The 21,687-nt window shown below is 40.7% G+C and overlaps 2 protein-coding genes across 15 annotated transcripts in view; both read left to right on the forward strand.

Annotated features, from left to right (window-relative positions):
- Spice1 (spindle and centriole associated protein 1) overlaps positions 1 to 3,740 on the forward strand; it is a 65,579-nt gene extending 61,839 nt beyond the window's left edge. For 13 of the 14 annotated variants that reach the window (XM_029570350.1, XM_017801641.2, XM_029570351.1 and 10 more), the window contains 3 exons: positions 905 to 1,007; positions 2,068 to 2,155; positions 3,546 to 3,740. In XM_029570350.1, the coding sequence (XP_029426210.1) occupies positions 905 to 1,007; positions 2,068 to 2,155; positions 3,546 to 3,599 (245 nt within the window). In that variant the 3' untranslated portion in view covers positions 3,600 to 3,740. The remainder of the gene's footprint in view (positions 1 to 904; positions 1,008 to 2,067; positions 2,156 to 3,545) is intronic. The other variant, XR_003851692.1, reaches the window with a different exon arrangement.
- Positions 3,741 to 8,892: 5,152 nt separating this feature from the next.
- The window catches only part of Cfap44 (cilia and flagella associated protein 44), a 131,431-nt gene continuing 118,636 nt past the window's right edge, over positions 8,893 to 21,687 (forward strand). The window contains exons 1-5 of the mRNA XM_029570364.1: positions 8,893 to 8,948; positions 13,137 to 13,229; positions 14,769 to 14,909; positions 15,399 to 15,543; positions 19,180 to 19,342. Of these exons, the coding sequence (XP_029426224.1) occupies positions 13,142 to 13,229; positions 14,769 to 14,909; positions 15,399 to 15,543; positions 19,180 to 19,342 (537 nt within the window). The 5' untranslated portion in view covers positions 8,893 to 8,948; positions 13,137 to 13,141. The remainder of the gene's footprint in view (positions 8,949 to 13,136; positions 13,230 to 14,768; positions 14,910 to 15,398; positions 15,544 to 19,179; positions 19,343 to 21,687) is intronic.

Raw genomic sequence — 21,687 nt, forward strand, 5'->3', positions numbered from 1 at the left:
TTTTAGTGTTTCAGGAGACATGCAATGAATAAACATTTATTTATGAAAGACTTTATATTCATCCTATTCACTGTAAACCACTTCTGAAAATCAGTGATTTCATGGCTATAGGGGAAAATAAACTCTATTTAATTTTGCTTATAAATAATTAAACTTTAAGGCTAGCTCTTTTTTATTTTTTAATTTTAAGTAAAAAAAATTCTCTTTGAGGGGCTGGAGAGATAGCTCAGCAGTTAAGAGCACTGGCTGTGCCTGTAGAGGACCCAGGTTCAATTCCCAGCACCCACATGGCAGCTAACAACCATCTGTCACTCCAGTTCCAAGGGATCTGACACCCTCTTCAGACTCGTGGGCACTGTAAAACAGAGGTGCACTTATGTATATGCAGGGAGTACAGCCATACACACAAAATTGAAATAATAAATAAAATATTTTAAAAATGTTTTTGAAAATCTCAAAGAAGAATCCAGTGCATCTTAGTCATGCCCACCTCCAAGCCCCCCTCCTGCAATGAAGTGATGCCGTTTGTCTGAAGATGCTGGAGTTCTGCTGATACGGCATGCTACTGAATTGACAGAAATAGCTTGTCTCACAGCTCTTTTTTAAAAAGCAGCTCTCAAGTCTGTCTGTGAGCCATTACAGTAAAATAGACTAACAACCTTCCTTAACTCCAGTTCCAGGGCATCTGACTCCCTCATCTGGCCCCCTTGGGTGCTGCATGCATGTGGTATGCTTACATACATGCAGGCAAAACACTCATACCCATAAAATTAAAATAAAATCTTTTTAAAAAAGAAATAATGCCTAAATTTATAATGTATATTTTCTAGTAATATTAAAATTGAGAAGAATTCTTATTTTTATCTTAGTGAAAAGTAATGAAACATTTATTTTTATATTTTAGAAGGAGGAAAGAGAACCATTGAGGTGTCTGTGCCAGGAGTAGAAGCTCCAGAAAATTCAAAATGTAATACTGTCTCTCCTGTCAGTGGGATAAGTTCGAGAAGGTAGGGCTGCAGGGCTGTAGTTCTTTAAAAAATCAAGAATGTCCTATGTGTTCTGTTCTCTTTGTGAGAAAAGATATCTTTTGTATCTCTGTAACTTATATTCAGGTACACTCACTCATATAGGGAAAATAAAGTAAGGGGGACAGGAAGAGAATTTGAGGAGAACAAGGTGAAGCATAAGCTTAACTAAGTAGAAAGTCATGGGTTTGCTACTAAAAACAAAAATGGGAAAATCTTTATGTAGAGTACCTATGGCTACAAAATCAGCAGGTAGTATATCACAGGGTGGGTAAATGGACCAGTAGCATCTTCCTCCTTTACAATAAGAGAATGAACACAAAGCTGATTTACCTAGCTGGGACATGACTAGAAGGTGGACAGGAAGGATTTCCCTGGCTCTTCTCACTCCGCAGCTGGTGGTGCACTGCTGGCCACAGTTTTCTGTCTGATCCTCCCAATTTGCATCCTCTCACTGCAAGCCAGTGCCTCTTTAATTTAAAACTCTGATCTCTATGATACTGTAATGAAAGACACACATAATTATCTGTTAAAATTCACAGAATGTATCATACAAAGAATACCTTAATGGAAATTATGGGCTTTTTTAATGTGTCAGAGTTGGGCTTGGTGACACACATCTTTAATCCTAGTGCTTGGGAGGCAGAGGTGGGTGAATCTCTTAGTTTGAGATCAGCCTGATCAACATAGTGAGTTCCATAGTTCTGCTAGGGCTACGGAGAGAGACACTGTCTCAATAATAATAATAATGATGAACTATAATGTATTGTTGGATCATCAGTTATAAAGTGTTACATTAAGGTGTTAATAATAGGAGAAACTGTTAGGGTAAAGGTGAGTGACTACATGGGAATTCTATTCTTAACTTTCTAAGTAGCAAATTGTACTAGTTTTAAAAGTTGTACATTGGTAAAATGTTAGGAGTAATTTACTTCATTTGGACCTATTAACCAAACCTTTTCCATGAGAGTTGTTCATATAATTGTTGATGGCTAACAATAGCAGCTCACCCTCTGACTGCCTTTTTATTTCTCATAAATAGGTCATCAGGGGCTACTAGTAATTCTTGTTCTCCATTAAATGCCACCTCAGGAAGTGGGCGATTCACTCCTGTTAATCCAAGAACAAAGGTACAGTATACAATGTACTCAGTATAGGGCAGAGAGGCTGAGGGTGGAAGATGACTGATTTCCATTTAGTTGTCTGGGACATGATACAAAATTCCGCCCAAAATACTGTAATTCACCTCTAGTCAAAAAAGCCGGTAAGCCATACGCTTCTTTTGTCTTCTAGGGTAGCTAAGGAATAAGTTAAAAAATTCAGTCAGGTTTCAGGCTGACTTCCCAAATATCATGGTCTTGAATATGGTATAGATATACTGAAGTGCAACTGAAGTCCCTCAGTTGTTGGCATGACTGGACAGAGTTGAATAGGCAGAGTTCTGGGTCTGGGTGCTTTATCCCAGTGTGCAGTGTCTGGGTGTGCCTTTGGTTAGATAGGTTACAGCACAAAGGGTAAATCAGTGCCTGCATATTTACATGTGTTTTGATCTTCTCAGAACTGTGTAGGAGCTAAACATTTCACAGTGCTGAATACTGTGTTGATTTTTCACAAGAAGTCTTGTGTGCTGATAATACAGAAAATACAGTTCCACTCAGTGTTTTGTCATAGAAAATTGCAAAGATATCTTTAGAAAAGCTCTGAAAAACTTTTTTTCAGAGTTAAGCCAACAACTATCTAATATGCTGATGGGGAGGAATCATTGCTGTTCTTTTTACCAGCTTTTACCAATTAAATAATTAGATCACAGAGTGGGGATTTATAGCCTAAATTAATTAATAGGCTTACCTACTTCCAGATGCTACTTATACTCTTTTTTTAAAGATTTATTTTTATCTTCTATATGTATATGTGATATGTATATGTATGGCATCTGTTCTGTGTGTGTGTGTGTGTGTGTGTGTGTGTGTGTGTGTGTGTGTGCGCGCGTGTGTGCGTGCATGCACAGCAGAAGATTGGGGGATATTTCTGCAGAGGCCAGAAGAGCACATTGGATCTCCTGGAGCTGGAGTTTCAGATGGTTGTGAGCCACGGGTGCTGGGAACCAAACTGGGGTCCTCTGGATGAGCAGCAGCACTCTTAGCCCCTGAGCCATCTCTCCAGCCTGTTTCTTGTATTCTAAACATGCTTAATGCTAGCCCTTTTATATAGTCTTCCTGTAGTTCATGGAACTTATTATCATTTAATTTACTAAGATCAAATAACTTTTTATCAGTTTTAAAAGTGCCAGTGATACAACTTGAAAATTCAGGACTCTTAATGAGGCGGTGTGCTGAACAAGTATCCTGCCATTTGGTGGTGTCTCTGTTAGAGATAGGCATTGCCAGAGCAGCTCAGGTTCAATGCCGCTTGATGCACAGGGTGACTGTGTTTATGCAGTTGGTCTAAATGGTCTGGGAATCTCTATGGTCTCATGTTTCTAGATACCTTCTAACTCCCTTCTGCATCTTTACTCAACAGGTTGAGAAACAAAATGAAGAAGGCTGGTTTGCTCTTTCCACCCACATGTCATAAGTGAAGTTCAAGTTGTGTTTTATAGTTTGTTCTCAGTAATTTATTCTCAACCTTCCCTTCCCTTTTTGCTGCTCCCTTTTTCAAGTTTTGACTTTTTTCTTCGGATAGAACTTGGAAAGATATCCTCTGAATCGGTATTAATGGACACAAGAAAAAGAACAATTATTTTAATATTTTACCTTTGAGTTAGGCTTTTAACAATCAACTAACCTATGAATTCCCTGTGAATAAAATTTTGACTGTAGGGAAATTAAAGTTCTATATATTCAATTCAACTTGTTAAACTTTTTAGTAATACACTTTTATCTTAGTCATTCAATTTTTTTGTCATTGTTCAGTGCATCTTAAATGTTAATCGATTTCATTTTCTTCCCAGAAGAACTAAATTACTTTATATATAACTTACAATAAAATTTTTCTGCCTTTCAGAAAAATGTAATGCCTTCTTTTGGTTTCTTTTCTGGTAGGAAATTACTGCTGTCCATCATTCCAAATTGAATGTACAGCTTTAAAGAAAAACCAGGCAGGAGACTGTGCGTAGCAGTACACCTGTAATTCCAACACTTGGAAGCCTGAGGCAGGAGGAGCTCTAGTTTGAGGCCAGACTGTACTATATATAATGAATTCCAGGGCCTCCTGAGCTACATACAGAAACCCTGTCTCATTGGTGTGGGGGTGGGAGCACAGGAATGCCTATTTATTTTACTTAAACAGGTAAGAGTAGCTATATGTTTTATAAAATAATACTTAGTTTATAAATGTGAAAATGTTCTGTAGTGATAAGGTACATCAAATAATTATCATAAAGCTCAAATGTCTAAATGTAGTACATTGATTTAATGCTATATTTAGTGTTTAAAACAGAAATATAAAAGCTATTATCAATTTTCCTTGTCCTAAATCATTCAAAATAAGTTTTCTTTCGTGCACCTGATTGGTTCTCAGATGTAGGCTTCTGTTTTCATTTTGTATTTTGAGTTTTGAGTGATGTCTGCCCCTCGGCCGTATGATAAGAATTTTCAACTTAAATGAGTTGGGAGTGGGCAGGAAAACACATTGAAACAGTCTTGGGCGCATTCTCAGGTATCCCCTTCCTTCCCTCTGCAGTCGAAAACACTGTTCCAGGAGGCACCTGAGCAGCTTTCACTTGGCAAATTGTGGCAGAAAATAAAATTATTTTCTTTTAGCGTTGATGAGTTTACTTATTTATGTCAATATTTACTTTTTATGTAGATTTCTTCCACTTGTATTATTTTGAACGTGTTATTTAATAAATTCCATCTTTGTCAGGTATCTAATCCATTGTAGCTGTATAAACCATGTAAGTTACCCGCTTGGTTTGTAGCACATTCTCTTTTTTTAGCATGCTTTTTGTGTGCACATGCATTGAAGGCCCAGCGGTCAATATTGGATGTCTTTCTTGATTTCCCTTCTCCTTGGACATTGAGGCAGGGTCACTCACTGAACTTTTAGCTTGCCAGCTTGGCTTGTCTAGCCAGCTTGCTTGCTGTGGGGATCCCTTGTCTCCACCTCCCACACACTGAGATTACAGGTGAGCCACATGCCTGGCATTTACATGGGCCCTGGTGATCAAACTCTATTCCTCCTACTTAAGTGGCAGTCATTTACTTGCCTTCCATCTCTCCTGCATCATGAATGCATTCTTTAAAAGAAAAGTAGAAATTTATTCTTTGATGTTTTCATACTTTTATAAATGTATATTGATCATATCCGACTACTATTCCCTCCTTCCAGCTCTCTCGAGTTCTCACTCCATCTCCCTCCCAACTTTATGGCCTTTTTTTGGTTGTTGATATTAATAATCCTGAGTCCAGTTGGTGCTGCCCATATGCACATGGGTGTATGGGCCATTTACTGCAGCATGGGCAAGCTACCAGCAGCCAGGTCCCCAAAGAGTGACTCTTCCTCTCTCAGCAGCCATCAGCTGCCAATAGCTCCTCTGCCAAGGGGTGGGGCTTGGGAGTCCCCTCCCAGATCCACAATGGAGTTTTAACTTGCTTAATCTTGTCCAGGTCTTGTGCAGGTAACCACAACTGCTGTGAGCTGATATGTGCAATAGTGATGTCATGTCCAAAAGTCAGCTTTCCACAGCGCTCTGCCCCATCTGCCAGCTCTTACAGTCTTCTCTCTCTCTCCTGGAATGTTCCCTGAGCCTTGGACAAAGGGAGGCTGAGATAGGTGATTCACACACAGCTGAGCACTAACATCCATTTAACAAAACAATAATAGACTCCCCCAACCCAGGACCTCTGTGCTCCCCATCCATGGGCTTTTGACCAAGTTTTCAGTACCAAGCATGGAATCCCTCTGGTGGAGCAGGCCTCATATCCAAGGGTTACTAAGTGAAAATCTCTCTTCTGGGAGCAGCACTGTCTGGCCATGAATGTATTCTTTGGCATACAATTTCCTTACTGTTTTCTAACTGTAGCTCCTCTGCAAACACCATTAAACCTTAAAAGCTGTTATTCTCAATGTGGAAAGCATTTAATAAATATAGAAGTTTCAAAAAAAAAAGAGAATATTGAATACCTTTGATTCTTACCCAATTTTATTTTATGTATATGAGTGTTTTGCCTGTATGTATTTAAGTGTACCTGTGCATGCAATGCCTATGGAGGCCAGAAAAGGGCATTGGATCCCCTGGAACTGGAGTTACAGAGGGTTGTTAGCCACCATGTGTGTGCTAGGAATCTAACCTGGGTCCTCTGTAAGAGCAGCTAGTACTCTTAACCACTGAGTCATCTCTCCAGCCCTACCTTAGATAGGGAGGGAGGGAGGGAGGGAGGGAGGGAGAGTCTAGGCTATCCAAGAACTTATGGGTGTGGCAAAATGAAAATAAAAAATTTAAATTCCAGGTAGTATTTTAGACATCTTTGTTTTCATCTAATCCTTTGAGCTGGAATTTCACATAGGACCTGCTCCAGGACAGAGCTAATCTTTATAGCTTTTGGTACTTTTCTATACACTTTGAGGACACTTATTCCTTTAGGTCCCTCCTGGAAGCATGCCCTGAACTGTTTCCAACTAGCAGCCTTATTCATCAGAACACAAATTCTAGAAATAAGCTATCCAGATGTGGTACAGAGTCCTAATCGTGCTCTCAGGACCCCATTCTTCCGGGCTCTGCTTCATGTTTAGTTTATTTGGCTCATTGACTCCTGGTTGTAATAAAGCTCATACACTTCCAAAGATCCTATCGACGTTCAGAACAGAGAGGATAGAAGGGTAGTGTCAGTGGTGTCTGTTTCCTCTTCCTTGGCAAAGAGAAACCTTCCCTTGAAATCTCCAAACTATAAGGAGATCTGGGGGGAAGAATTGGTTTAATACAGCTGGAAGCCTAGACGCTAGAACAAAGAACACATGGCCATCTTGCTTAGCTGGATGATGGCTGTTGAGGACAGAGTTATGATTGGGAAAGGAGTTCCTGTATGGAAGATAGCACTTGAGGCTTCCTGCCCAGACACATCACAGTGGGATATGAACTTCAAGGCACACTGGTGACAAATATGGCCCCTCTGAAGTCAGACCTTGTGTAGGATTGCTGCTGACTCCATGATTTCATTTTCTGTGAACTTTGGCAATAAATCAGAGTCTCCTGTTCAGGGTGATAAGGATCATCCATCACTGAGTAAAACAGGGATGATATGTCTGATCCCAGAATCTGTCTCTTTGCCAAAGGAGAACTTAGTGCAGAGAGTACTATTTGCTTTTAGCTAGAGGCCAAGAAATTAGTAATACTTTATCAAAAGGTGTCAAAAGAGTTAATCATCAGGATTATAATAAAAAAGTTTCGGGGCTGGAGAGATGGCCAAGCAGTTACGAGCACTGGCTGCTCTTGCAGAGGACCTGGGTTTCAACCCCAACGTCCACATGGCAGCTAACAAGGGTCAATAACTCCAGTTCCAGGGGATCTGAAGCCCTCATCTGACCTTGGGCATTGCATGATACAGGTGCACTTATATACATGCGGGCATAACACTCATAAATTAAGAAAAACTTGTCATGTTCAGAGCACTGGCATCTTTTCCTTGTGGACTAATGGTCACTTATGCCTCCCCAACCTTATTTTTAAAACTAGTATATTGATTTGAAAATTATATCTGGCTTCTAAAATCACCATGGGTCATTTCTGACTTAAAAAGGTTTAATTGACATATGCTTTATGTACAGTGCAATGCTCAGACCTTAAACTATTAATCACTTAGGTTCCTATGAAGGCACATGACAGTTGCACTGGTCCAGACATCACTTACATCCCTTCTCTGTGAGTTAGTTCTCCCTCAGCTCCAGCAAAAGCAACTATTGATCAGGTTCCTCTCACCAAAGGTTATTTTAGAATGTCATATAAATGGAGTCATTCAGAACATACCTCATTTATGACTTCTTTCACTCAACATAATTTTGAGATTAATTCATATTGTTGAGATTTTATTGTTTATCAGTATTTGATTGGCTGCAGTAATTTGTGCACCTGGTAACCTGGAACCAAATGCCTAGGTCTGTTTCCAGCCTTAAGCTTTTACAAATAAGTAGGCTATGAAGGGAGGAAGGGTGTGTTTTTGCTTGTTTGTTGTGTTTTTTGGAACAGGGTCTCTCTGTAGGCCCAGCTGACCTGGAAAACTCTATGCAGACCAGGCTGGCCTTGAACTCACAGAGATCTGCCTGCCTTTCTCCCTAGTGCTGGGATTAAAGGTGAGCACACCAAAAGTTTTATTTTTAATTGGCTAATAATTTGCTTAGGCCCGTTTGGCCCGTTAGGAATGTTGGGCAAGCACCTTTGAAAGTACTCGAAGTACTCGGGGCTGGAGAGACGGCTCAGCAGTTAAGAGCACTGACTGCTCTAGCAGAGGACCCGGGTTCGATTCCCAGCTCCCACATGGCGGCTACGAACCGTCCTTAACTCCAGTTCCAGGGGAATCCGAAGCCCTCTTCTGACCTCCGCAGCATTGCATGACACGGGTGCACTCACATACATGCAGGCAATACACTCATACACGTAAAAGAAAAATAACAAATAAAATATTAAAAAAAAAATTACTCGGAGTCACTGAACTCTCTCAGAGCTGTGTAAACTCTCAGAATGCTGGGCTTTTGTTTCCTTGGAGGAGGTGGGGCGCAATAGCGTCTTCTCGAGGGCTGATTGGACCAGGCATCCCAACAGCACCGTTGCTTAGTTTAGGAAAACACTGGCATGGGGACACTCATTGGCCTCAAGGTCTGCTAGCTCTGACCGTTGGGAGGCGGAATGGCGTTGCTGTGGTAACCGCGATAAGGAGTCCTTGGGCTGGTGCTGTAACTAGAGAGCCGCTGGGGCGGTGGGCACCTCCGGTAAGTGGGTTCCAGCAGCCAGGCTGTCCCCACCGGTTCCCCTTAAACCTGGTAGCACCCAGAGAGCATTGAACCCCTCTTGAACTCTTAGGCTGACCTAGTGTAGTCCAGGGTCTTCTGCAACGCTTTCCTGGCTCCTCCACCTTTGAAGAAACTAGTGTGGGCTAGACATTGCACAGCTTCTGCCTTCAAAGAACTGGCAGTGTGGGGCAGAAGACAGCCAGGCAGCGGGAGCACGAACTGGTGAGCCTTGTGGGCAGCGCCTGGGGTCACGCAAAGCCTGCCCTGCCACACGTAGCTGTGAGTCCTGCCAGGGTGACCCTCTGCACTTCAGTGTCCCTATCTCTATGAAGGCTTACCTCATGGGGTCCTTGCTAAGATTCTGGAGGCTAAAGCTGGCCAGTGCTTAGCACAGGCAGGGCGCATAGGGTGTACAAAGGGAGCTGAGAATAGGCAGGCTGTTCTCAGTGGGTACGGTTAGTCACGAGCTGTCCTGCCTACCTACTGATTAAAACTTTTGAGAAGAGGGGCTACTGAGGGAGTAGGAACAGAGTGCGATGAGGCAAGCTGGGATGATTTGGAGCCCCCGTGTTGAAGGGCTTTTATGCCATGTTAAGTGTTTACATAAGAACTTATTTTCTGTTTGTCTTTGAGACAGAGTCTCCCTGTAGCCCCAGAACTTATATGTAGATCAGGCTGACCTCGATCTCACAGAGATTCACCTGCCTCTGCCTCCTGAGTGCTGGGATATGTGCCACCATGCTGGGCAAGAACTCAGTTCTTATTTACATTCTTATGTAATGACAACGTCGTTCAAGGTTTTAAACAAGAGTGGCACATTAAATACTGTCTCAGAAATACAAAGGGTTGGGCAGGAGAGATGGCTCTGCAGCTAAGTGCACTTGATAGTCATGCAGCAGAACCAGATTAGGTTCCAGGGAATCTGACGCCCTCTTCTGGCTTCTGCAGGCACTAGGCATAAACATGTTTACATATGTACATGTAGGTAAAACACTCACATGCATACACAAAGAAATACAAAAGACGATGTAGAAAATGGACTAGAAGGCTAGAGAGATGCCTCAGTGGGTAAAAGCACTTGCTGCCAAGCCTGACCACCTGAGTTTCATCCCCAGCACTCACATGCTAGGAGAGAACCAACTTCCACAAAGTAATCCTGTGCACCCACATACACACAAAAATAAAATATAAATAAATGTAATGTTTTAAAAGAGAACATGGATTAGAAAATGGAGAGAAGGTATTATTAATAATAGCTAAGACTTGGAATTAGTTTAAGTGCCTGCCAACAGATGAGTAGATAATGTGATGTAATGTGGTTTGATGTGGTGGGGTGTGGTGTGGGGTGTGTATGTGTGTGTGTGTGTGTGTGTGTGTGTGTGTGTGTGTGTGTAATGGAATATTATTTGATCATAAAGAAGAATAAAATTCGCTTATAGCAAAGTGGATGGATTGAAGTCAGGAAATCTACCTGAATGTAGAGTAGTGATTAAAGAGGGGGGGAGGGTGTATGAGGGATAAAGGGATTTGACTGATACACACATTTACATGTGTGTAAATATCACACTCAACTCCATTAACACATGTAATTAATATATGCTAATCAAAAATAAAATAAGTTATAAGAAATTTCCTACAACTATGTCTTCAGTCATGACTACTGGACCATCTTAGCTTTGTTCAACTTCAAATAAATTTGAATCAGTGACTTGGAAGTTTATTCTGAGACAATACTGAAAGAGAATTTAAGAATTATATATTAGGCCAAGGGCTGTACGCTGCTCATCTGTATTTTCTTTATAAGACCAAACATTATAGAGTCTGTATATAATTATGCGCAGTGGTTTGAAGAACTGAATTGACTCAAATTATAAAGAATCTCCAGAACAAGGGATTAAAAGCCCTTAGGCATGTTTGTAGCTAGCTCAGCAATTTTATTGTAGTACGTGCAACCAAACTCTTCAAAATTGGCACTTTCTTGCACAGTTTTTTCTTAATAAGTTGCTTGTTATGAAGATATAAAATAAGCCGTATGTGGAAGGGATAGGAAATACACAGAATGATAGAATTTGGTTTTCGAAGACCTCACTACTTAAATTTTTAATTTGTCTTTTTTTTTTTTTTGGAGCTGAGGACTGAACCCAGAGCCTTGCGCTTGCATTCTACCACTGATGTCCACTCCCCAAATCCCAGGCAGCAGCTATCTTAATTTTTTCAAAAGGCAAAACATTATCTTGACCACGAGTATCATGTTAGGGTACACATTTCTGGATAGTAGTTTACAAGAAAAACAATCCAGAGATGGCATCATTGTCACTTCAGGAAGGCAGCTGAATGAAGGGAGTGAGTCATACTGTACAGATTGCTGATCATGTAACGATCTACTTTGGCACACCATTCTATTTTCAGATGAGAGATTAGAGTGATGCATTGGCTCAATCTGTCCTCATATTAGCCTTTTATTCATATTAGTCATTTGTTCTCCATTCCCACTGTGTGGAGGAATTGATGGAAACTTCAGTTAGCTAGTTATGCAGCATGACTTGGGACTCAAACCTGAATGTAGCCACAAATAGAACAAATAGAACCCGGTAGAACTATCACTCTATTGTATGCCAGTCATACCGTAGAAGAATGTAGAGGAAACATGGGATTTTGTGCAAGGAAGTGAAGTCTTGGAAGGGACGAGATATTCAGATGTTTTCTAGTCCAGCATGTGCAGAGCTGCAATAGTGAGGACAGAGAAAGACTGCTGTCATGTGTCCTTAAAACTCATCAATGGGGGCTAGGCGTGATGCTTTTAATCCTAGCACTTCTCAGGAGGCAGACGCAGGTGGATCTCTGAGATTGAGGCCAGCCTGGTCTACATAGTGAATTCCAGGCCAGCTGAGGTTATAGGGAGACCCTATCTCAAAAAACTAAAAACCAACCAACCTACCAAACAAACAAAATTTTGTCAATGGTTGTTAATTGATTTAGCGATTATAAACTTCTTAGGGAAGCTTAGAGATAATTTAGCATTCTGCTGTTTGAATCTTCTTTGTGTCTATTTGTCTCTTGTGATAGTTAATCTCGACTGTCAACTTGACAAGATTTAGACTCTACATAGAAACAAACCTTATGAGGGAGTTTCTAGATTAGGATAAGTGAGGTAGGAAAACCCACCCTAAATGTGACTGGTGCCATTCCATGAGTTAGGGTCACAGACCAAACAAAAAGGAAGCAGCAAACTGAGCACTGACATTCTTTGCTCTATGTTCCTGACTGTGGTATCCTGTGACCAGCCACCCCCAATTCCTGCTGCCACAACTTCCTCTTCTTGGTGGACTGCACCCTCAAATTGTGAGCCAAAATAAAGCCTGCCTTTCTTAAGTTGCCTTGGCCAAGTATTTTGTTCAAGCAACAAGGTAAACTAGCCCATATTCCTCTCATGCTCTAGTCAGCAGGCCGAGTTCAGCCTTTCTTAGGTAGATATTCCCTTTAATCAAACATGGCTTATCCCATCCTGTACCTGGTCAAACACTAATCAAACTGGTGACTCAAACACATCCTCTCTAAACCTCAAACATAGTTTTAATATCTTATCTTACATGTCCACAACACCTTATTTTTTCATTTTTATTTCATGTAACACTCATTATAATTAATTGCTTGTTTAATACCTATATTTCTAAACATTAAGCTCCTGAGGACCAAGACCATATTAATTCTATACAGCCTGGTAAATTAGTACTCAGCAGAAGACTTGGGACATACCTGCTGTGGTTAACAAATGTATTCAAAATGAAATTGATTGGTATCACCAGGGGAATCGATCATGGGAAAGGAAGATGGAAGGACCAATCAACCAAAGGAAGGATGGGAGAGGATTAGAGTCAGTGGTGGTGTGTTTGGAGGAAAGATGGGCTTCACGGAGGATCTCTGGAAAACCAGAGTACATCAGAATGCCACATGTGCCTGAAGAAAGGAAATCTGTGATTACAGTTTGCACTTTTGTCAAGGTCTCTGATGGTGGTTAGACCCTCCTGCTGTGAGTCAACCTGGAGACAGTACAGAGGAGTGTCAACACACACGGGCATCTGGTGGTCATGGAGTTTGTTAGGGAGAAAGATCTGTTCTTTTGTATTTTTTAGCATTGTATCTTTCTCTCTAATTTGGTACTTACAGAAGACATGAGGGAACCGGATGACCAGGACACTGATGGAGGGAGATCAGATAGATCAAGGAGTGTTGGGAAGCATTCTGGATCAGAATCAAAATGTAAGTCCAGAGATTATATACACATTTTAGTTATTAAATTTAGGTATAATAATTTCAAAAGAGTACTTATCTGAGTATACAGGACAGAAGTGGTTTACTTGTTTAATTCCCTTACAACACATGTAGATTCCTTAAGAGTAGCATCTGTGTTTAACTGTTTACCTCCAGTTCCTGCCACATCTCTGTGGATTTAACTGGGTGTATAGAGGGCTGGCCTAGCATGCCACAGGCTCTGGGTTTCTTTCCCAATTCTGCCTAAAATGGTGATGTTATCCCAGTGAGTCCCTAGGCGGAAACTGGAGGATCAGAACTTCAAACTCATCCCGGTTAGCCAGCTTGCTAGTTCCAGGCCCACCTGGGGACTACATCAGATCCTGTATAAAAACAAAAGTAATGTTAGATTTCAGTGTTAGTAATAATCTCCCTGAATGTCTGGTCTAGATTTCCTCTGTGAGAGCGGTGTCTTTAGTGGACTTTTAGATTTAGTGCAGTGGAGAGAGCTGGACTTGGGGTTGAACCCCGATCTTAGACATGCTTCGTCTTCAGAAATGAGTCACATCTTTCTGAGCCTCAGTTTTCCCGACTACTTACATAATTTAATTGGGTAACAAATATAGAAGAATTTCATAGACTGCAAATGAGACAGGAGGTGAAATTTGTGTGAGCGCCCTCATAGTATGAACAGGACTTCAGATGAAGAAGTAGCCTTTGGTTGCCCCAGTCACAAGGAAGAGCTCAGGTATGATGGGGGAGGGTCCAGGCCGAGGCTTTGACCTCCTTAAGGACCTTCTTCCCATTCAAATGCACATATCCTAAGGCATTCTGTCTTGTAGCCCAGCTCATCGGCTTTGGCTTTGGCACAGTTTTTACTCTCATTTGTACTTGTTCTGGGCCTTGTCCTTCATCTTTGAGCCTCATTTCAGATCTGCTAGGCATAGTTGGTGCACTTGTCATTTCTTTCTTATCCTTCCAAAAGTCCCCCAGTCCTGCCTGTCATGTGACTGACACTGTATTTTAAGCATACCCACATTTGGGCTTCTTCTGAATGGTGCCTTACCTTTGCAGCCATTTCTACTCCTGATTCTCATTCCCTGTTAGTATATTCTGAAGTCAGTGTTTTAACTTATTCTTGGGATTTCACTTCAGAGAGAAATTATCATACTTAGAGAGGGTTACCCATGAGTCGCATTATGTCTCTTCAAACTAACAGGTCCTCTACGAATGTGGGTACAATCCAGTTCGGTTGGAATTTTGACAGCAGTGCACTAACAGTCTTGTGTGTTGGTTTATCCTTTACTCTCTTAATATGTGGTGAGAAAAGTGGGCTGGAAATGGAATGAAAATGGAGGTGAACTCACAGAAAAGTCCTTTTTGTTTTGTAAAATTATAAGACTGATCAAATAAAGTAATCCTAGGGACTTTTGAGTATAAAAATTCATTGCATGTAAAGCATGAACAAGTAGGACGTTTTAGCTGCTCTAGAAATAAGAAAGTATTTAATTCAAAATTTGCAAAATTGTAACACAAATTGTCTTTTAGTGTTTCCAAGAGAAGCTCCAGAAGATACCACAAATGAAACATTTACTGAAGGGGAAGAATCATATTTAGATGATGAGAATGATTTGGAAAATATGGAAGAGCGTTCAACTTCATCTGAAGAGTATTTTCACAGTGGTAGAAGTAAGCGTTCTCAGCCTTCCCCCGTAACTATCACTGTTTTAGAGAGAAGGTGCCCAAATTGAATAGCTATTTACAAATCCAGAAAAAGAAAGATCTGCACGATGTGAATCTGCGCACTGATAAAAAGAAAAGGAATACACATGATATGCCAGAGCAGTTTCACTGCCTCGGAGCTGTAGATTCCATTTCTGAGGCTCACGTAGAGACATTTTGTACTCGATGTGGGAATTAGGGTGCTATAAGGAGTGCTTTATACCAGATTACTTAAGAGTTCTTCAAGTCTCCCTGTTGACAGCCTTGCCAGAGCTCAGTGCTTTCCCTCCCATTTGTATACAACGCATCGGGTCTCTGTTCTCAGCTGAGCAGCAGGTAGGGCGTGTTCAGACCAGCAGCAGTTCTTGCTGTTGGTATAGCTAGGCACCTTCCTCCTGACTTTGATTTTAGGATTCAACATACACTCTTCTTAGTTAAAATATTTTCCTGTTTTAGCATCTCAGTTACCTTCTGCTGTGGAAGAGGTGGAGGAGGAAGTTAAGAAGAAAATCTCAGAGAACTTCTACGATTACTCAGAACTTGTTTTCATGCCTTTTGTATCTCCAGATTCAAATATCCCACTGGATTTTCTCACCCTTCAGTATCCATTCCAGCTACATCTTCATAATTTTTCGAGGGTGGGGGAGGGTTCATTTCTTAGGTCAGGGGTCAGCAAACTACAGCTGAAGGGAAATCTGGTCTTCAGCACATTTCTGTAAATAAAGTTTTATTGCCCCACAGCCATACTTCTTTACATTATTTTAGGTCTATGGCTGTTGTCACACTATGAGGGCAGATTTAAGTATTTGTGTTGTGATGTAAGGCCTAAAATATTCTTTTTGCCTTATAATGAAAAAGTTTAGCACCCCTTGTCTTTGACAATTGAAAGAAACTTGACCCTTAGAGAATCGAGAAAGATACATAATCTTAATTTAAATTAAGCTTATTTTTTTTCTTTAAAAATTTTTAGATTATGTGTACATGTGTGCGGTGTCTGTGGTCAGAAGAGGGTATTGGATCCTGTCTTTGTTTGTTCTTCATTGCTGTGAGAAAATACTCTGACCACTACCAACTTATTAGGGAGGAAAGGGTTTATTTAGCTTACATAGCCCGGGTCACAGTTCATCAGGGAGCCCAAGGTAGGAACTTAGGGCAGGAACCTGGAGGCAGGAGCTGGAGCACAGGCCATGGAGTAACGTTGCTTACTGGCTTGATCCCCTGGCCCCTGCTCAGCCTGCTTTCTTATTGCAACACAGGCCCACCTGCCCAGGGGTGACACCACCCACATCACTCATCAAGAAGATGCCCCTCAGACATGGCCACAGACCAGTCCAATAGAGGGAATTCCTCAACTGAGGCTCCCTCAACCCACGTATGTCAAGTTGACACTAAAGCTATCCAGCACAGATCCCCTGGAGCCAGAGTTACAGGTGGTTGTAAACCATCTCACATGGATGCTGAGAACTGAACTCACATTACCTAAGCAGTCGGTACTCTTAACCACTGAGTTATCTCTCCAGCCCCTAAACTAAGTTTTTACTTGACGCCAGTTGGCCATAGGGAGAAATGATTCTTTGTAGTTATCTACTATGCAATAATGCATCAGAACTTCCTGCTCCTGACAAGCTACAACTTAGTGCACCCCAATCAAATGCTCTACGTCCCTTTCTCTTCTGTGCTCTTCCAAGCCCTTAGTAACCATCATTTTAGTCTTAGTTTCTACGGAACTTTTTATTAATCTCACATGTGTGGGATTGTGCAGTACTTATCTTTCTGTGCTTGTTTTTTTTTTAATGTAATATAGTGACCAATAGTTTCATCCAGTTTGCTGAAAATGACAGGACTTTGTTCTGTTGTATGGGTGCCTTAGTAAAATATTCATTAAGTAAATGCACCATATTGTATCTGTTCATTAGTTGATGGATACTTAGGTTGTTTCCTTTTCAGGGCTATTGTGAATACTACTGCAAGAAACCCGAGTGGGCAGATGTTCCTTTTACATACTGATTTCATTTCCTTTGGATATATTTCGAGTATTCTATTCTGGGTTGAAGGAGCCTATGATCAAAGAAGCAGCATGTAAGAGCGATTCCTGCCCAGATTAGAGATAACATTATTGATCACTGATATCTCTCATTCCTAACTTTCATACAAGTTAGTGAAGATAACTGCTTCTACTGCATGTCTTTGATTGGCATTTGGGAAGAAAGAATAAAAGGAAAGACAGGAGAAGAAAAGGCGAGAGCAGCAGTTTATGAACATGGAGAAAGGGAGCAGGCAGGCTGGCTCTGCTCAGATCAGGAATTCTTTACCTGGATCCAGCTCTCTTAATGTGTCCTGTGGCTAAGAAGCCCAGATATAGCTCCTGAGGCCTGACAAGCTTCCCTTGGATATCTGCACCCTGCATTCACCTGCACTCCTAAGACGTTCAGGTGCAGGAGGTTATGTCTTTAACGCATTCAGAACATTTTGTATTCTTGCACAGGCCAAATACCCCAAATGCTTCATCCCTCCTTCAGTTTAACTGCTTGGTAATGGTAGGTTATATGTACTTGATTATAAATTGTTTATATTTTACTATTTTAATTACATCAACTAGAATGTTTACCTCATTTTATTTAATATTTTACATATTTTCTTTCTCTGAAAATTTAATTTTCTTACAAATAAGTGGATCCTCTAAAATCATATTTTCTAAGTAAGGGCTCAAGAAAAAGTTCTTCCCTTGATCCTTAAACTTTGAGGTTAAACAACAAATTTTTTTGTTTGTTTGTTTGTTTGTTTGAGACAGGGTCTTCCTGTAGCCCCAGCTGGTCTGGAACTTGCTAGGTAGACCAGCCTAGCTTGGTCTCTGTGAGATCCACCTGCCTCTGCCCCCTGAGTGTTGGGATTAAATGTGTGTGCCACCACAACACAGTAACAAATTCTTATACATGAAGAATTTGTTTCCCTAAGAAAAAGCTGTAATACTCCAGTTTTTTCACAGATTGATCCCACTTACTGTCTTTGTTACATTTGCATCTTGGACTATATTACTTTGAGCTTAAATGTACTAACAGTGTATTTATATAACTTAGATTTTAAATTTATATTTTGAATTAATATAATTTTACTCTAGAATATAAACATATATAGATATATATACATGCAAACATTTGCCTGCACACCAATGTAAGTAACAACCTCGGAAAGACAATGTTACCTTACTAATTATGTGTATATTTATGTACCACATAGTTAGTTGATTTTAGTAATTTATTGTTATGAATTAAACTTCAGTTATAACTTCATAAAGTAGTTATATTGCCAAATGTATTAGATTTTCATAAACGTCAGAATTCTTGAAATTTGTTTTTTGCATTTATTTTTGATGCGTGTGTGCATGTGTGTGCTCTGGCACACATGTGGAAGTCAGAGAACAACTTGCAGAAGTCAGTGCTCTCCTTCTACCATGTGGGTTCTAGGGAAGAAGCTAGGTGGTTAGGTTTGGTGGCAAGCACCTCTATCCACTGAACCAACTTGCTGACCCAACATGTCAGAATTTTGAGTTGGGTCAGCAATTTCTTGTCTTTCAACATCAAGGAAATATTTTTGCTGAACTGGTGAGATGGCTCAGTGGGTAAAGACACTTGCTGCACAAGACTGGTAACCTGAATTCGATCCCTGGAACACATGGTGGAAGGAAAGCACTGACTCTCAAAAGTTGTCTTCTGACCTCTCTATGGGTATAGTGACATGCATACACACACACACACACACACACACACACACACACCCATACACATAATACATACAAGCACATAGACACTAATAAAAAATAAAAATGTGTTTTTACTATGATTCAACAAGCGACAGGCACCATAAATACAAAGTGAGATGTGTTCTTTGTCCCATGTTATACAGTGCGACTTGTTTTAATGGAACAGAGGAAAATGATACACATTAGAAGGTTTATGATTATTCATCCATTAGTGCAAGAAAAATGTGATCTCGAGATTTCTTCAGGAAAATTACAGTAGAAGCTAAATCAGTGAATGAGAATTTTTACTTAATTTTAAAATAAAATTGTACTAGTGATCCATAGGAAAATTCTGAGTCTCAGGGTAAAATTCAACTGTGTCAATTTCAAATCTTTGTCTATAAAGTGTGAATTTTAAAAACAGACCTGATTTTACCACTTTTCCTACCCCCGGATGGCTATTTGTTCCACTTCTTTTCCTTAGCGATGTTCTTTCAGGCATTCTTTTGGCTATGACTGCAAGAAGCGAGCCAACCTGCAACTCCTGGACAGCAATACAGTGATGTACATCGCTGGGAACCAACTGGTCCTGCTGGACTTTAGATCCAAGGAGCAAATATACCTGCAAAGTAGCAGCGGTCAAGGAATCGGTGCCATTGGGGTATGCTGCCTTTTAGTAACCTGGGAAACAGACCCCTCTTTTTGTTTCTCTGTGGAGCAGCCACAGTGGCCGTTAGACACCAGTAGAAAGCAGGGTACTATTGTGGGGGTCACATGAGGTCACAGTCATCTTTAATCTCAGACTTTTTCTTTTCTTTTTCTCTTTGTTGGTGATGGATAGCCCAAGCTGGCCTGAACTCAGTATATAGCCCAGGCTTGCTTTGAACTTGGGATCCTCCTGCTTTAGCTTCCTGAAGAGAAAGAACCATTAAAAAGCCAGATACATAAGCACATGATCGTTTTTCAGTAGCTGTGTGAAAATAATCATGGGTCCAACTTTTGTGGAGGGAGGTCATTCAGAGGCCATGATATAGTGTAGCATGAGCCTGAGGTCAACACCATCTGTCACTGGTAGTTGTTAAACTTCCATTTTTCTGTTTTGTTAAAACTTGGTTTGAGGACAGTAGTCAAAGGTATGGTGTGGTCAAGAATGCTAATTCAAACCCCTGTTCATCTGGATGCAGTGCACTTTTACATGCCCAGAGGCTTTTCTCCACTGGGCTGTGTACCTCTCTTCCACTGTGTACAGCATCTATTTTTCTTTTTATAAAAATTATTTGTTATTTTTATTTATTTTTTATGTGTATGAGTATATTGCCTGCATGCATGTCAATGTACCCGTGTCATACAATGCCCTTGGAGCCCAGAGGAGGGTGTCGGAGCCCCTGGAACTGGAGTTACGGATGGTTGTTAGCCACCATGTGGGTGCTGGGAATCATACCTGGGTCCTCAGCAAGAGCAGCCAGTGCTCCTAACCGCTGAGCCATCTCTCCAGCCCCACAGCATCAATTTTTCTGAACTAGTTATCCAGTTGAGAATGAGAAATATTTTTGCAAGATTATGAAAAATCTGTGAAAAAACATGATTGGGCATATAAACTATCTTCTAGAAAAGACAGACTGAATTTACATATTGAATGTAAAGTTAATGACTTACTGACTCCAGGTCTCCAATAAAAAACAAAGTGTCCAAACCAACCCCAAAACATCTTCCAAAGAAAGCAGATACTTTTTACTTCCTGAAGACAAGACCTAGAAATGTAAAGGATTTGCCTGGCTCCCCACATATTTGTGATCACATATCCTATACAATTTCTTTGTAAACGAGGATCTAGGCAGGTGATCCCCAGGCTCCCTAGAGTCTTCTCTGTTCCTGATGTTTGCTTCTTCCTGCCAGCCTGTGTGACTGCAGACAAATGGCTAAACTCTTTGCACCATAGATTGCTTTTCAGTAAGATGGGAATGTTAATGCTATCTGAACCCACAAAGTTGGGGGTGAAATGTAAAGGAATTGGTGCATATAAGACTCAGATCATGTGCATGGTAAGCAATAAATACCAGCTGTGTTCAGGGTCACCCTTCTCCCACTCTGAGCCACAGCGGTGTCTGGGCACCAGGACCTGTCCTTATCTGAGAGCCAAACTCCATATCCTAAGCTATGCATGCAGTCAGGGGTTGCAAAACAGCCACTGAAAATGGGAGCCAACTGGTCCTGCTGGACTTTAGAAGTACAGTGTGTTTGAACTAGTTTCTTCGTACCTGGGACTGGAGAGATGGCTCAGCGGTTAAGAACACTGACTGTTCTTGCAGAAGACCTGGCTTTGAATCCCAGCACCCACATGGCAGCTAACAACTGTCCATAATTCCAGTTCCAGGGGATCCAACAGCCCCTTCTGTCCTCCACGGGCATTGCACGACACGGGTGCACTTACCTACAGGCAGGCATAACACTCATACACATAAACTAAAAATAATAAATAAAATATTTTAGAAATAGTTTCTTCTTACTATAACCTGCTTTCATTTTTACTTTTTGGCTATAACCTGCACATTTGGTTTACCAAGCAGCAAAAATACAATTAATGAATATACAATTCTATCCAATTTCTTTGGCTGTCATTCTAAATGCTGACATAATTCCTTTATTCAGGGCATATTTTCTTGGTTGTGAGCCCGAGCCTTCAATGACTGTGCCAGCTCTCCAGCCCTAAATATGATATCTTTCATACTTCTGTTAAATTTTCAATCATTTCTGGTAAATTTGTTCAAGGTGATTTTTTAAAAAAAATGGATGGATATAATTCATGCTGGGAACATGAATTCCATACTGTTGAGATTTCAACATGTTCTCCCAAATTTCAAATATTAGAAACTTAATCCATAATGCAACAGTGTTGGGTGGTAGATCCCAATAAAGGGTGATTAGGGCATGATTACATTAGTATTATTGTGGAAGTCGATTAGCTAGTAAGTGGGACTTAATGTGCATTTGATCACCTTGCATTTT

This window comes from Nannospalax galili, unplaced genomic scaffold (assembly GCF_000622305.1).
Source record: "Nannospalax galili isolate Female #2095 unplaced genomic scaffold, S.galili_v1.0 scaffold743, whole genome shotgun sequence".
NCBI classification, from domain to species: Eukaryota; Metazoa; Chordata; class Mammalia; order Rodentia; family Spalacidae; genus Nannospalax; species Nannospalax galili.